The sequence below is a fragment of the Typopeltis vanoorti genome, chromosome 2 (assembly GCF_054136105.1).
Source record: "Typopeltis vanoorti isolate ZY-2024b chromosome 2, IOZ_Tvanoo_1.0, whole genome shotgun sequence".
NCBI lineage: Eukaryota > Metazoa > Arthropoda > Arachnida > Uropygi > Thelyphonidae > Typopeltis > Typopeltis vanoorti.
Window position 1 is genome coordinate 129,095,285 of NC_143550.1, and position 18,057 is coordinate 129,113,341.

General features: G+C 38.8%; 1 protein-coding gene across 1 annotated transcript in view; it reads right to left on the bottom strand.

The window, feature by feature from the left end:
- Positions 1-456: 456 nt before the first annotated feature.
- LOC150109428 (EF-hand domain-containing family member C2-like) overlaps positions 457-18,057 on the bottom strand; it is a 396,984-nt gene continuing 379,383 nt past the window's right edge. The window contains exons 13-15 of the mRNA XM_090402356.1: positions 15,523-15,615; positions 12,817-12,919; positions 457-662 (exon numbers count right to left, since the gene is read on the bottom strand). Of these exons, the coding sequence (XP_090258482.1) occupies positions 546-662; positions 12,817-12,919; positions 15,523-15,615 (313 nt within the window). The 3' untranslated portion in view covers positions 457-545. The remainder of the gene's footprint in view (positions 663-12,816; positions 12,920-15,522; positions 15,616-18,057) is intronic.

Genomic DNA, 18,057 nt, shown 5'->3' on the forward strand with positions numbered 1-18,057 from the left:
TTTTTACATGGAGAATTGTCAGTGAATGGAATACATTACCAGAATGTGTTGTTAATGCAAGGAGTATTAATGATTTTAAGATTCTATACGATAAATATGTTGTCAGTTGAATGAACATTCCACGATGAGTCTGTCAACTCCATGGAGGGTATAATAATAATAATAATTACTTTCAATACTTGAGGTTTCTGGAGCAGGGAATTTTTGATGTATTGTGGTTACTGGCCACAACTATAACCTCTTCCTTTCTCATCCAATCTTGGGACTGGCAATAGTGAAGTTAATGATTGAATGATACATGATCTTTAAGTAATTTATTTGCTCAAAAATTTATTGTTTAATTAAACATTTTGCTTTAGTCATCATTTTATATAAATCACTGTTTATTTCAAAACGTTTCTACATAGGTATGAAAAATATGAAAAATATTAAATGTAAATTTGTTTCATAGTGTAAATTTCACAGGTATTATATTTCTTCTTATACATAAGACTTGATCATACTTTACTGTGGATATCTGAATTAATCATTTTGAAATATGAACACTATTCTTGAGTATTTTCTCGACTGCTTAAGCCATATGTTATATCTTCAATGAATTTAATAAATCTAATTCTGCTGAGGACTTTAACTTTTATAATTCCTATCCAGTTGATATCCAGCTGTTCAAAAGATACAATGTAATAAAATTTAATTTCAAGAAATTTAACTGTACTTTAACATAAAAGAAAACAGACATTTGCTTATAATTTAAAGCAAAGATGCTTTTACTTGAGATAATTTAGAAAGCTAGAGGAATTAAATTTTCATTTTATATTAGCCTGAAAAGTTGCAATTGTCATTACTTGTAAAAGCAAGGATTTGGAAAGTAATATAGAGGTCTCTTAAGCATGTACATGCGTGTGCATCTTTAGAGACCCTTATATCACTTTTATCAAGAGACTTTATATCACTTATATCATGAATATCAAATATTATTATTATTATTATTATTATTATTATTATTCAGGCCTCCAAGGAGTCAAAAGACTCATCGAGGGAGGTCCTTTCTAAGACATAAAGTCTGTCAAGACTCATCGAGGGGAGGTCCCCCCCTGAGAAACACAAAGTTTATCATACCACTCCTTAAACCCACTGACCGTTCTCGCTCCCACCACTCCATCAGGCAATGCATTCCACGGCTCAACCACCCTCCACACAAAGAAACCACTCCTTACCCTCTTGCTCACAGTTTCCTTTCGTAACTTCCAGGGATGGCCTCTTGTCATCACTCCTTCCCGCTGATCAACCAAGCGAAAGAACTCCCCAGTGTCAACCCTGTAACCACCTCTCAAGAGTTTAAAAGTCTCAATCATATCACCTCTCCTTATTCTATCCACCAAATTCTGCAGTCCACATTCTCTCAGCCAATCCTCATAACTATCCTTGTACAGTCCTGAAACCATCTTTGTCATCCGTCTTTGTATCCTTTCCACAGTTAATTTATCCCCTTCAAATCCTGGGGACCAAATCTGAGAACAATAGTCCAAGTGTGGTCTGCTCAGAGACCTATACAACGGAATGATAACCCTCTTATCTCTGCAGGTCAGTGTCCTTCTCATAATAGCAGCAATCCTCTGTGTTACCTTCACCACCTTTGCAATATGTCCCCTAAACTTCAGGTTTCTATCAATCATCAACCCCAGATCTCTTGTCTCCCCTACTTCCTCCAGTATAACTCCTCCCATAGAGTATGCAGCATCCCATCGATGTTTCCCAAACCTCAAGACCTTACATTTTGCTGCATTAAACTGATACCCCCATTCATTTGCCCATCTATCTAGCTTATTTAAATCCTCTTGCAGGGCTACCACATCTGCACTATTACTAATAATCCTTCCAAGCTTCGCATCATCCGCAAACAACTGAATATCCCCCTGCATTCCACTGGCTATGTCATTGATATAAAGGTTAAACAATATAGGTCCTAGTACTGAGCCCTGTGGGACCCCACTTGTAACCCTCTGCCTCCTGGAAACTGCTCCACCATACACAACTCTCTGATACCTATCAGACAGCCAATCCTGAATCCAGTTGACCAATCTGACATCCAGACCCATGTGCTGCAACTTAAATATCAGCTTATCATGTGGCACCCTGTCAAATGCCTTCGCCAAGTCTAAGAAAATTGCAGTATATGCCTTTCCCTCATCTAATGCTCTTGTAACTTTATTATAAAAGGCTAGCATATTGCTAAAACAAGAGCGTCCTTTCACAAATCCATGTTGATTCTCACAGATAACATTACCCTCATCTGCCCAATGCTGTACACGATCCCTCACTACTTTCTCCAAGATCTTAACAACTACTGATGACACACAGACTGGCCTATAATTAGACACTTCCAGTCTGTTACCACCCTTATGCAATGGCACTATCTTACCTTCCTTCCATTCCCTGGGCACCTTTGCCAAAGCCAGACTTTCATTGAAAAGCCACGTTAAAGGTATTGTCAATTCCCTAGCACATTCTCTCAAAACTCGTGGCGAAATACCATCCAGTCCCACAGCTTTACTGACATCCAGAGTACTCAGTATCTGAAACACACTCTCCTCCTGTACCTCCAGACCTCGTACCAGTCCTATCCCTCTAGCATTAAAACTGACTCCTCTAGGATGAAATACTCCAATAAAGTGTTCATTGAACAATTCCACTATGTCCTCTGCATCAGTCACTCTATTCCCATTTTTATCCCACAATATCATTCTTCCACAGTCATTTCTCCTCCTACTGGCCACATAGCTAAAAAATTCCCTAGGATTTTCTTTGGATCTTAGGGCCAATCTCCTCTCATATTCCAGTTTCGCTTTCCTTACCACACGAGTCACTCTTCTGGCCTGTGTCTTATATTCCTCATGCATCTCTTCACCTGTCTCCTTATATCTCTTCCATAGCCTCTTTTTCGCATGCAATTCCTGTTTAATATTGTTTGTCATCCACTTTACTCCAAATTGCGCCCTCTTCTTCACTCGTGGTATACAACTTACCATTGCTGATAACAAATATTCTTTCACAATTTCCCACGCATTGGTGATATCCCAGCCTTCCAATTCCTCCCTCCATGAAACTTCCCGAAGTTGACGTCTAAGACTATTATAATCACCTGCCTTATAATTCCACATAAGTTCCTGTCTCTTTGATACTCCTGCATGTCTATTCATTTTCCAAGTCAAAACCATATGGTCACTCTCTCCAACTGGTGGGAGAGACGTCAACTCAGTTATTATCAACTCTTCCGATGCTATAACCAAATCCAAAATTTTTGAACCTCTTGTTCCCTCTGTTACATGTTGCCTAAGACATTTGTCCCTCAAGAATTCTAGAAATTCCATTCCCCTATTGTTACATGCATCTTCCTCTCTCCAATTTATACTACTGAAGTTAAAATCTCCCATAACAATCATTCTTCTTGCACTTGCCAAACTTAGCTGTCTAAACATCTCCTGGTCCCCATCCTCTGTGCTCCTGGGTCTGTAGCAACACCCCACTAAATATCCTGTCTTGCCTACCTCTACCTCACACCATACGCTCTCAAAATCATTTGTCTCACTACCTTCCAAATTCTCCACTCTTAGAGGACATAGGTCATCACTTATCATAAGCAGCACCCCACCACCACGCTTTCCCCTCCTATCCTGGCGAAAAATGCTATACCCAGCGACTTCTATTCCTGTTTTTATATCCCCTTCTGTCAACCACGTCTCAGTGATCGCAATAATTTTTGGCCAGGCTGATGCTATCTGCACCACCAATTCCTCTCCCTTATTCTGGATACTCCTGGCATTAGTATACAGCATATAAATGCCATTGTTTCTATACCCAGCATTATCCCTTCTAGACTCCACTGGGCTCAGTCTTACCTAACATTGTCTCCCTTCTCCCAAGTATCCATTCCCACAAGAGGCCACCCCTGCTATCATCCTCCCTGGGACACACTGACTCGTTCAGAACAGCAATCTCTCCAGATGCCTACGTCCTTCCTCATTCAAATGCAAACGGTCTCTCGCAAACAACTCCTCTCTTTCCTCAAACGCACTCCAAGCATCCACATATACCAGTCCTCTCTTGTCACACATTCTCGCTATTATGCCATTCAATATCACCGCTCTTCTGCTCAGCTCATCATTATCATACCTAGGCAACACGCACACTATTTTTCCTCTCTCTGTCTTCTTCCGTACAGTCTCAAGCAAAAATCTCATATCTCTCGCTGCCCGACTTACATTACCACTCAAGTCATTCGTTCCTACCATCACAATCATCTCATCCACCCTTTCACTTCTCTTAATTGCCATAGCCACCCTTTCTATTGTTCCTCCTGGCAAACACTCCTCACGCATCCTATCCTGAACACCACGGATCATTGAGTCACCATACATTATACCTCTTACCATTCCATCGCTCCTATTGTTTCCATTCTCTCCTCTTCTTTCATTCCCATACCTCTCTCTTCTACTGTTTCCATTCTCTCCTCTTCTAGCACTCCCATACATCTCTCTCATTCCCTCTCTCCTAATGTTTCCATTTTCTCCACTTCTAGCACTTCCATATCCCTCTCTCATTCTGTCTCTCCTAAGACAGATAAAATATGTACCAATATTCACTGATGTCAATATTGGTATATATTTGATGCCCATGAGACTAAGAAATCAGTGGCATTCAAAACACAGTTGAGTTTGAACTGAGTCCGAGTAGCATCAGTGGCAGAATGAGGAACTGAAAGTGAAATATATGCAAGCGAATAGGCATAGCTGCATCACATTAACAGTATGGACACCGAAACAACTATTTCATGATTCTGTCACAACATTCTTTTCAAAACTATCCTTAGATCATGATCTGTATAATAAGAGGCTGCAGGCTGGATTTGGTACATGGGCCATAGTTTACCAATCCCTGGTCTAGAGGGTGATATTAGGTTATTAGCTGATGTGATCTAACAATGGTCTCCCAGATCTTTGGCAAAGTAATGCAACCATGTTGAGCTTGGAGGAATGATTCATAATTGATAATGATTTCAGAAGCAGTCTCTAAGAAATATAACAACTTCTATATTATCATCATTATTATTATACAGGTATCTCTATGGAGTCAAAAGACTCTTCACAGGAGACCTACACAACTCATTATTCATACAATGCCTATCATTCCTCTCCTTAAGCTTATGAGCTGTTCACTGTTGGAGCACTCACAACTACCTGTGGCAATTCATTCCACTCATTTACCCCTCTTCAAGCAAAGAACCCTAGTCTGTACAACCTTATTAATCACACACTTCAACAATTTCCACGAGTGTCCTCTTATTTTTCCCCTATGCCCTATTGAAAAATTTATTTTGTGTCAATCTTATAGAATCTTTATAGCAACTTATAAGTTTCTAACATGTTCCCGGTCCTTTGTCTGTCAACTGAACTCTTCAACCCACACACCTTCAGTCTATCTTCATATGGAGCATTTCACAGCCCTGTCACCAGCTTAGTCACTCATCTCTGAATCCTTTCCATGATCTCCAGATCTCCAAGAAGCTCAGGTGACCAAATCATAGCCTTAAAAAGAGATATAATAACCTCCTTGTCTTTAGTTGTCAATGCATTCTTAAACATCTAAGTTGTTGTTATTATTATTATTATTCAGGGGTCCATGGAGTCAAAAGACTCATCGCTGGAGGTCTTTCCTAGGAAACACAAAGTCTATCAAGACTCATCGGGGGAGTTCCCTCCTAGGAAACAAAAAGTCTATCATACCACTCCTTAAACTCACTGACCGTTCTCTCTCACCACTCTATCAGGCAATACATTCCATGGTTCAACCACCCTCCATGCAAAGAAACCACTCCTCACCCTCCTGCTCACAGTTTCCTTTCGTAACTTCCAGGGATGGCCCCTTGTCATCACTCCTTCAATCTGTTCAACCAAGCGAAAGAACTCCCCACTGTCAACCCTGTAACCACCTCTCAACAGCTTAAAAGTCTCAATCATATCACCTCTCCTTCTATCCACCAAACTATGCAGTCCACATTCCCTCAGCTGATCCTCATAACTAACATTGTACAGTCCTGAAACCGTCTTTATTATCTGTCTTTGAACACTTTCCACAGTTAATTTATCCCCTTCAAATCTTGGGGACCAAATCTGAGAACAATAGTCTAAGTGTGGTCTGATCAGGGGTCTTATACAATGGAATAACTCTTTTATCTCTGCGGGTCAGCATTCTTCTCATTATTACAGCAATCCTCTGTGTTACCTTCACCACCTTTGCAATATGTCCCCTAAATTTCAGGTTTCTATCAATCATCAACCCCAGATCTCTTGTCTCCCCAACTTCCTCCAGTATAGCTCCTCCATAGAGTATGCAGCATCCCATCGATGTGTCCCAAACCTCAAGACCTTACATTTTGCTGCATTAAACCGACACCTCCAATTCATTTGCCCATCAGTCTAGCTTATTCAAATCCTATTGGGCTACCACATCTGCACTATTACTAATAACCATTCCCAGCTTCACATCATCCACAAACAACTGAATATCCCCCTACAATTCACTGACAATGTCATTGATATAAAGGTTAAACAATATAGGTCCCAGTACTGAGCCCTGTGTGGGACCCCACTTGTAACCCTATGATTCCTTGAAACTTCTCCACCATACACAACTCTCTGCTACCTATCAGACAGCCAATCCTGAATCCAATTGACCAACCTGACATCCAAACCCATGTGCTGCAACTTAAATATCAGCTTATCATGTGGCACCCTGTCAAATGCCTTCACTAAATCCAAGAAAATGGCAGTATATGCCTTTCCATCATCTACTGCTCTTGTAACTTTATTATAAAAGGCTAGCATATTACTAAAACAAGAGCACCGCTTCACAAATCCATGTTGACTCTCACAGATAACATTATCCTCATCTGCCCAATGCTGTATACGGTCCCTCACTACTTTCTCCAAGATCTTAACAACTACTGATGACACACAAACTGGCCTATAATTAGACCTTTACAGGCTGCTTCTGCTCTTATGCAATGACACAATCTTACCTTCCTTCCATTCCCTGGGCACTTTTCCCGTAGCCAGACTTTCATTGAAAAGCCAGGTCAAAGGAGCTGTCAGTTCTTTAGCACATTCTCTCAAAACTAATGGTGAAATACCATCCAGACCCACATCTATACTGACATCCAAAGTACTCAATATTTGGAACACACTCTCCTCTTGCACCTCTAAACCTCGAACCTGCCCTATCCCTCTAATATTAAAATTTACTCCTCCAGGATGAAATACTCCACTAAAATGTTCATTGAACAATTCCACTATGTCCTCTGCATCAGTCACTCTATTCCTATTTTTATCCCACAGTATCATTCTTCCACAATCATTTCTCCTCCTACTGGCCACATAGCTAAAAAATTCCCTAGGATTTTCTTTGGATCTTAGGGCCAATCTCTTCTCATATTCCACTTATACCTTCCTCACCAAACTGGTCACTCTCCTGGCCTGTGTCTTTTATTCTTCATGCATCTGCTCTTCATCTGTCTTCTTATATCTCTTCCATAACCTCTTTTTTGCATGGAGTATCTGTTTAATATTATTTGTCATCCACTTTACTCCAAATTGTGTCCTCTTCTTCACTTGTCGAATACAGCTTACTATTGCTGCTAACAAATATTCCTTCGCAATTTCTCAAGCACTAATGATATCCTGGCCTTCCAATTCCTCCCTCCATGAAACTTCCCCAAGTTGATATCTAAGACTATTATAATCACATGCCTTATAATTCCGCATATGTTCCTGTCTATTTGATACTCCTGCATGTCTATTCATCTTCCAAGTCAAAATCACAAGGTCACTCTCTCCAATTGGTGGGAGAGATGTCATCTCAGTTATTATCAAATCTTCTGATGTTATGATTAAATCCAAAACTCTTGTTCCCTCTATTACATGTCAACTAAGACATTTGTCCCTCAAGAATTCTAGAAATTCCATTCCCTTATTGCTACATGCATCTTCCTCTCCCCAATTTATACTGCTGTAGTTAAAATCTCCCATAACAATCATTCTTCTTGCACTTGCCACACTCAACTCTCTAAACATCTCCTGGTCCCCACCTCTGTGTTCTTGGTTTGTAGCAACACCCCGCTAAATATCCTGTCTTGTCCACCTCTACCTCACACCATATGCTTTCAAAATCATTAGTGTCACTGCCTTCCAAAGCCTCCACTCTTAGATGACATAGGTCATCACTTATCATAAGCAGTACTCCACCACCACTACACTTTCCTATCCTTCCGAAAAATGCTGTACAAAGCTACTTCTATTCCTGTTATTATATCCTCTTCTGTCAACAATGTCTCAGTGATCCCAATAATCTTTGGCCAGGCTGATGCTATCAGTGCCACCAATTCCTCTCCTTCATTCTGAATACTCCTGGTATTAGTCTAAAGTAAAAATGCCATTGTTTATATATCCAGCATTTTCCCCTCTAGACTCCACTGGGCTCAGCATTACCCGATGTCCTCCCCCTTCTTCCAAGTAACCATTCCCACAAGAGGCCACCCCTGCTATCATCCACTCTGGGACACATCGACTCATTCAGAACAGCAATCTCTCCAGATGCCTACGTCCTTCCTCATTCAAATGCAAGCGGTCTCTCGCATACAATTCCTCTCTGTCGTCAAACACCCTCCAAGCATCCACACATATTCCAATCCTCTCTTCTGACACATTCTAGCTATTATGTTATTTAATATTACTGCTCTTCTGCTCAGCTCATCACTATCATACCTAGGAAACACGCACACTATCTTTCCTCTCTGTGTCTTCTTTCGTACAACCTCAAGCAAGAATCTGATATCTCTCGCTGCCCAATTTACATTACCACTCAAGTCATTTGTTCCTACTGTCACAATCATCTCATCCACCCTTTCACCCCCTCTTAATTATCATAGCCACACTTTCTCTCATTCCTCCAGGGAAACACTCCTCATGCATCCTATCTTGAACACCATGGATCATTCAGTCACCATACATTACACCTCTTACCCCTCTATTCCTTGATTGCTCACATGCATCCCTCACTCTCTCTCCTCTAATACCTTGTATCTGTGCTCCCCTGCTTACCTTCCTTCCTGACATCACTCTATCCCTGGTTCCAGTGCTCCCTTGCATTCTTCTCATTCCCTAATGTTTCCATTCTCTCCTCTTCTATCATTCCCATAACTCTCTCTCTCTCTCATTCCCTCTCTTCCATTTATCCTATTCTCTCCTCTTCTATCATTCCCATATCTCTCTCTCATTCCCTCTCTTCCACTGTTCCTATTCTCTCCTCTTCTATCATTCCCATATCTCTCTCTCATTCCCTCTCTTCCACTGTTCCTATTCTCTCCTCTTCTATCATTCCCATCTCTCTCTCTCTCTCATTCCCTCTCTTCCACTTATTATATTCTCTCCTCTTCTATTATTCACATAACTCTCTCTCATTCCCTCTCTTATACTATTCCTGTTCTCTCTTCTACCATTCCCATAACTCTTTCTCATTCCCTCTCTTCTACTGTTCCTATTCTCTCTCTTCTATCATTCCCATAACTCTCTCTTTCTTACTCTGATTCACCTTGCATTTGTCTCTTCCATTTGCCTAATCTCATCTCATTCCCTAGACATTCCACCTGCTCTTTCAGCTCATCTATCTCTCTCTCTCTGCAAGTCATCCACTCTTATTTGCCATTCATTCTCCCAATTGAGATCATCTCCTAAAACTTCACTATCATTCAACCTTTCCATACTCCCCACTCTCATTATTTTATTCATATTTCTCTCACCCTCTATCATACCACTCATCTCTCTACATGGAGAATCTCCTGTCTCTGACTCACCGAGGTCAGTTATAGTCTCAACGAGGTCAGTTATTGTCATCTCTAACTCACCAAGTTCCTCCCATTGCCTGCATTTTGTGCATATACAACCACCAGGACGCGTACATTCTGCAAGTCCCGCATGCTACAAAATCCTGTATGACATCATGCAAAATGAAGTCCTTAAATTGGGGAGGACTTGGAGATACGCCATTTGCAATTTTAGCTGCCACCATTATTCAAAACAGTGTCACTAATTAGTGTCAAAAATCATTTCACAACTAAACACTAAATAAGTATAAGGGAGTATAACTATATAAGTAAAAGTACAAACAATTACAAACAAAACATTTAAGTATACTAATATAAACAAAATAAAACTAAATAATGAAAACTTATGCTAACTTCATCTTGTCTTCTACTGTTATGCATCCGATTCCGACCGCATCTTCTCGGTAACCAAAATAAACAATATAGCGACAACAACTAACTTCAAAAACAACCTGAAGGACACTTGTATTCCAGAAAAACAACGTAGCACTACAAAAATGTAGAAAAACAGACTATTCACCGATTAAAAAAACACTTTTTTTTAGCACAGTCAAATTCCCCGCCATGTTCTCTGGCCATTAACAGTTTATTCTTGAAGAATAATGAAATGGTCTATGAAATGCTTATGAAAGTAGCTTTTTCTCTTTTCAAATTGTTTAGAATGAATAGCCAAAATCTCTAATTTGAGAACCTTTCCTTCAGAAGTTTGAATGCAGCAGAATCAGTCCAAAGCATCTGCAAAGCAAACAGCTAGAATTTTCTGAGGAAAAGCAATACATTTGTTTGGTATAAAAGAGATCAAGCCTGCTGACAACATCACTCAATCAATCTCAAGATTGATTGATTGAGTGATGTTGCCAGCAGGCAAGATGTACAGTACAACAATTGAAACCAGACTGATATCAGGTGGATGACTGCGATCACACATCTGTTTTTGGCTGAACCTCAAATTATTGCAACAGTCCATCTTAACTGTTTGAATGACACTCTGTGATTTCTTCCAAGAGTGGTACTATTGCTTTTGTGTGATCCAATATTTGTTGGCAGAGGATGCCTAACCTTAAATCTCTCCTTTTTGACCTTCTGGGCTTAAGATTTCTTGCTCTCATCATGTATCATTCATCTGCTGTCTTTACTGCTCTTCAGTATTAAAAATTATTTTGACCTCTTTGGCATGTTATCTTTCAAACTTGATTTTCTGCATTCCAACTGCCCTAACAGTGAAATTATTTTCTTGACGATTTTAATGTCCACAATTCCAGATGGCTCCCCCCTCCAGCTTTTTTTTTTTTTTTCCAATGATCAATCTGGAAGAGTTGCTGAGGTATTTGCTATAAGCAGTGACATGAAGAAAATAGTTCATCTACCAACCAGAATGCCAGGCAACATTCTGATCCAACATTCCACTCACCCAACATTCTGATCTTTCTTACCTAGTTAGCTAGCAGGTATGAGCTGACTACTTCTCTTAGTAATCCATATCACAATATCACCTGAGTTTTATCTTTAGTGGAAAGAACTCCCTTCAGCTACTCATAATCTTGGATCCTCTGGAGCTATAGCAATACTAAGCAGGAAGAAAGCTGAGACTTTTACTACTCCTTTTCATGGACAGAGTGGTGATTCTGTTCTCCAATACAGACACTTGTGATCCATTTTAGAGATGACCACCAATAGGGATTTTGTCAAATGAGATCGATTGACAGCAGATCCTTGTCTATGTCACTCACCTCTGAACATGAGACATGGAAAAGTTTGGCATCAAGAGCTCCTCTGCAAATTGCCATATTATGGTCTGCCTTCTTCCCTGTGTAACTGGAATGTCAGTTTTCTCAAGAGAATAGTAGTATAGTAGTATTCTCTATTCATATTTTCTGACTAATGCAAGTGTTCTTCTGGATTCTATTATTTCACCCAACCTCTTCTTTCTATACATAAATAACCTTCTCTCATTAACTTTAATCCCTACCCATTGTTTTGCTGATAATAACACTCTCCACTCATCTTACTCGTATGATAAACCTTGCATTGTTCAAACATTTCAAGCTTCAAGATCATCTACAATAAGTGAATGCCTTAAACACTGATCTCCACGCTATCTTTCAGTATGGCAAGAACAAATTAGTCATCTTCAGTGCTTCCAAAACACAATTTTATCTTTTTCTCACTAAAAAGACTTCTTCTCTTCTATTAGGAAAGCAAGTTATTCTCCCCTTTGATCATGCTCAGCATAACATTCAACACCAGATCACTCTTCTTGAACTGACTCTTACAAGCCTTTCCTAACACAAACATATCACTTCCATAGCATTGCTGATTTCTAAAAAAGTCTGGCATCCTTTTCTTCTTATGATGTTACTTTTTATCTGTGCAGCTACTTACTCTGTACAAATCCCACATCCACCCCAACAATCTTGGAATACTGCTCTCTTGCATTTAGAATGGTGCACCTACAACCTCTTTAAAAATTTTCAATGTTGTTCAGAAGAGGACATTTTGGTTGATTGCCGATCCCACATTCTTGCAGAGCTACCATCTCACAGATGATCAGTTCCACATTATGTCTCTTCTACAGATATTCCCATGGCCTCTGTTCAACAGAACTGGCATACATCGTGTCCCCTATTTCTACTAAACCTACAATACATACAGAGCAGTTGCCCAACATCATTTTATAGTTGAACTGCTGAGGCACCGAACTGGCTTCTCCCATTCATGTTTTATTCCATCTGCTTCAGTTCGGTGTTAAGCCTTTCCCCATGGAGTATTCTTCAAAGACTATAACCTTCAGCTCTTCAAAAAGAATATTAACATTTTCATTGATTTATATAATTCAAACATATTTAAAATTATTTGTCTGCTAACAGGGAAATACTCACACTAATAGGTGTAGGAGAACAAATGTCTGCTGGATTATTTCTCCAGTCCATTGAATGAACCACATCAGAATAGTTTATTTTACCTTCATTATTTAATGGAATGCTGAAAGAAATCAATTAAGATTTTCAAAAAAGAAAATGCATTAAATATAACAAGTAAGTAAAAGATGGCAGCTTTATTTTCTCGAAAGGAAATATTTTATGAATAATATTGAATGCAAGCATAACAGCATTCTATAAACTATTAAAAACTTATAATGGAGTGGCAGCTTAAAGGTCAAAGATAGATTACTGAGAGGAGACCTCCAGACAGTCTGCAAAGAATATGAATAATTGATTGGCTTCTGCTCCTGCAAGTCTTTAGAGCCTTATCTCATGTGTTTGTTTCTAGCAAGATTCAATGCTGCTAGATGATGGAGAGTGAAATATGAAGACGCAACCTCATCACTTATTCACCTAAGGTTAAAAAATAAATGAGTTGATTTCTAAGTATTTCATTTATTCACCTAAGGTTTAGCTATCTGAGTTTAAATCCCCTTCTTTGGCTGTGTAGCCAAACAAGGTATCTACTAATAAACTGTAGGTTTGAATTTCACTGCCATCTAAAAATTCACTGTTTGAATTTTTAGATGGTAGATGGTTTTCATTGCTCAGTGTAAGACTATAGCTCTGATTATTGGAAGTTTGAAGTGAAAAAAAAAGTAGTACACTTATTCTCTGCAACAGAGTTTCCAGATTACCTATTCTTTAGCTGACCTGCATATATTGCAAAACTGAGGAGAGCAATGTAAGTCAAGCAGATATTATGGCTTTACAAGAGGAGTTGAATAGATTGCATGAATGGGCAGATAAGTGAACTATCAGTTCAATGTTACAAAGTGTAATGTTTTGAAATTGGTAAGCAACGATGGGATGCCAAGTATAGACTTGGTGCGGAAACTTTAAAGGAAGTAGAGGAGATGAGAGATCCATAAGAGATGGTGGACAAGGACCTGAAATTCAGGGACCACATTGCACAAGTTGTGAAGACATCACATCAAATAATGGCAATGATGCAGAGGACCCTGACATGCAAAATAGAGAAGTTATGATGCCATTGTATAAGGCCTTGATCAGGCCTCATATGGATTATTGTGCAGAGATTGGTTGCCAGGTTTTCATGGTGATAAGGATAATATGCTGGAAAGGGTTCAGAGAAGATTCACAAAGGTGTCAGTGGTCTTTGTAATGTGAAGTACGAGAACAGATGAGAGAATGTAAGTTGCTAAGCCTCGTGAATAGGAGGAAGAGGGGGGGGGGTATATGATTAAGACATATAAGCTAGTCAGGGGTTGTCATCAGGTTGACACGAAAGACATTTTTCATAGAATGGGAGAGGGGGATAGAACAAGAGGCCATTGTTGGAAACTGTATAAGGAGAGTGTGAGCAGAGGTGGAGGTTCTTTGCATGGAGAGTGGAATGCATTGCCTGAGTGTGTCGTGAATGTAGATACATTGAATCAGTTTAAAGCACAGTTGGATGAGCATTGTGTGCAATAGAGTGTCTCCCATGATGTCTTCTTTGGCATCTTTAATTTATAGTATAAGTGGAAAAACTTCCAACATTATTTTTAATCCAGAGTATTTTAATAAGGTGTGACACCTTTTGGCTACTCGTATATGGAAATATGACTTCTCCATTACTTCACCCTTGGAATCACATTCTGGGTCTGGCTCCCACTGATGAGACCTCAATAATGATTAGAACTGGTCTGGATAGTGACCCTTCCCATAATGCATAGCATTATACATGTCTGTAAGGATATGTGCTTTGCATTATGGGATACCAAGGCAAGCAACGTGAAGTCATTAGTTTCTATATACAAGTTGCCCAGTCCTGAAATTACTTCAGGTGCAAACTTTGCTTGCTTACACTTGGATAAAGGATTAAACCAAGAATATAATTTCTTGGCATCTTTAATTTAGAGTCTTTGACTCCATGGAGGTGAGATGTTAATAATAATAATAATAATAATAATAATAATAACATATTATACTGCAGGTTTGAAATCATACATGTGCAGAATTAATATAAAAAAAAAGTACATGCCAGCTAATTCACTGCACATGAAAGAGTGAGAATTGGATATCAGGCAAGAAGTTCCACTCATCTCTTCACATTTCTTATAAACTGTGGAGGTCTCTTCCTAGTTATCTGACTTTGATCCATATGCCACTACCTTTCTTTTCTTTCAGTATATAAATGTTTCGGTCATGCTAATCCATATTCACATTTTTTGCTTGACTGAATATAAGAATATTTATTCATGTTAACTAAAAAGAAATTAACATTAAATATTATATGATTACAGTATCTTCTCTCCAGCCAAAAGGAAGCAGGTTCGAATCCCATCTTGAGCATGGATGTGCCTTGTTCTTCAACTTCACACATATATATATATATATACAATTATACACTCTCCCAAGGTAGACTGAGTCACAATGGGGTGAGCAGATCCAACCCTACCACAATGGGAGAGACTGTCACTCAGTAGTGGGAAGATAAAGGACAAAAAAAAAAATTATATGATTAAATATAATTTTTTTTTTTGTATTCATTTTGTATGACATTTTACAATGTAGTATATTCTGAATTATAAATATTATACAATATATATATATTATTAAGATAAAGAATAATTTAAAATGAATGGGGATAAAACTTACTCTTTGGTAAATCTTCTCACTATATCTTTGGGCAGCGGGATGGGATAAGCACGCAGAGCAATATAGAGTTCTTGAGGAGACAGCAAGCCAGTTCTTTTAAAAAAAAAGTTAAGTTTCTAAATTGATATCCTTGTTTTTATGATTTTCAGTCACTTCTAAGTATAGAAAACTTGTAGGAAATGAAGGAATTGTTTTTAACAATGAAGGGTTTGCTAAAGTGATTTTTCTATAATAGTATTTGTATGTGTGGCTTTTGCTGGGACTTTCATGAGTGAGTTCACTATAAGAGTGCTTGTTATAGTTAGAGAAAACTGTTGATACACACATGTGAATACATGACCATAATCATATCAGTATTCAACAGTATACTGTGCATTTTAAGATAACATTCAAGAGCTTAAAACAGTTATTTGTGGGACCACAGAAGAAATAAGTTGGTATTTTCCTGTTGATTTTCCCACTTCCAAATGTCAAATGTAACTGAAGCCAAAGGTGAGGTTTACTAATTTACTAATTTAAAAAGCTAAAACTTCCTGGTACAACTCTTTGTTTACCATCTGACCACACGGTACAAATTCATAATGGACAATACCTTTCCAATAAACTTTTACAACATTTTAAACGCTGTCCCCCTTCTAAGTAGTCCCCTCTACTGGCAATACCTGATGTTTCTTCCATTGTTGGAATGCACAGTTCTCTTATTGCATTTTCCTGAATTTCCTCTATGGTTTGGAAACGACGCCCTTTCAAAGTGGTTTTAAGTTTGGGAAACAGGAAAAAGTCTGCTATGGCTAAGTCTGGAGAATAGGGTGATGAGGCACAATGGATGTCTCATGTTTTGCCATATAACTGCAAATGAGAGCAACACGTGAGCCAGCGCATTGTCATGGTGCAACATCCAAGTCTGGTTTTCCCATAATTCAGGCCTCTTCCTGTGCACAGCATCCCCCAAACACGCTAAAACTTCCTTGTACAACTCTTTGTTTACCATCTGACCACATGGTACAAATTCATAATGAACAATACCTTTCCGATCAAAAAACACAACCAACATCACCTTGATCTTTGACTGACTCATCCATTGACACTTAACCCACTCACAGCACTGTGTTCAGATCATACTGTCCTCCCTGTATGCTTGGTTAAGCAATTGAAATGTCTCTGTAAAATTTTTACCAAGTTTGCAGCAAAATTTCACACACACACATGTTGTTTATCAAGCTCTTTCATTGTCATTTTGTCACTAATCTGATGAATAGCTTGTGCATGTGCTTACTTCAGTGGATGTAACTCGACGACTAATGTCATAGCAGAATGAGGCAAATGGCAGTTTGTTGTCAAAACCTGCCACTAGGCATGTTCAGTAACTGCAGTGTGCTCTCTGTGCCAGTTGACACACTATTACCAACTCTTTATACATTTTTGTATAAAGAGTTGGCATACAGAATTTTCCTTTCTATGATATGCCACTAAACTGTAAAATATATTATTTTAATAACAGAAATCATTACTGGATTACATTGTAATATATGTTACCTTTGTGACTACTTGACTTCAAGAAAACTTTTTGTAACTCACATACAGTCACTCCCTCAAGTGTCAACCTTGTCTTATCATAGTATAAACTGACTTTCCTTTTTAATTCCACTAACTAAATGGAAGAGATGAAGTGTTTGCTTTAAGCATGATCCAATACAAATTCTCCATCTACAAACTAGAACAGTTAACCTTCTCCACTCTTTGCAAAAGGTTTGACCATTTTGTGTATACTGTAGAGTTCACTTCTCCTCTTAGAAACGCCTTAATCTTATGTAAGTTTCTTCTCCCACAGAATGCTTTCCTTAAGCCATTCTCAATATTCTATCCTTTTGATACAATGGCAACAAGTTTAATGACATCTGGGATATTTATTCTTCTTTTCCATGTCAGATTACTACTTACACTCTTCTGATTTAAACATATTATTATTACGGGCAACTCCAAGGAGTCCTTAGACTCATCGAGAGAGGCCCTAAACATCACATCCAGAACAACTATTCAGCATCCACACAGTATCTATCATACTTTGCCTTGAACTCATGGCAAAGTATGATAGATAGTCGTGGCACCTACAACAGACATTGGCAGCTTATTCCACTCATTCATCACTCTCCAAGCAAAAAACCTAGTTCTAACACTCTTGCTAACCACACTCTTGCCCAGTTTCCATGGATGGCCCCTAGTTCTCCCACCACCAGACCTGTTCTGAAAAATTTCCTCTGAATTAATCTTGTAAAAAGTCCTTCAGTAATTTGAATGTCTCAATCATATCATCCCTCTTCTGCCTATCAGCCAATTTCTATAACCCACAGATCTTCAACCTGTTCTCATAAGGTTCATTCCATAGACCTGCTATCATCTTCGTCACTCACCTCTGGATCCTCTCCACCTCCTCCCCATCAAGAAGAAACCCAGGCACCCAGATCTGGGCACACTAGTCAAGAAGGGGATTTATCAAGGCTCGATAAAGAGGAACAATAATTTGCTTGTCTCTGC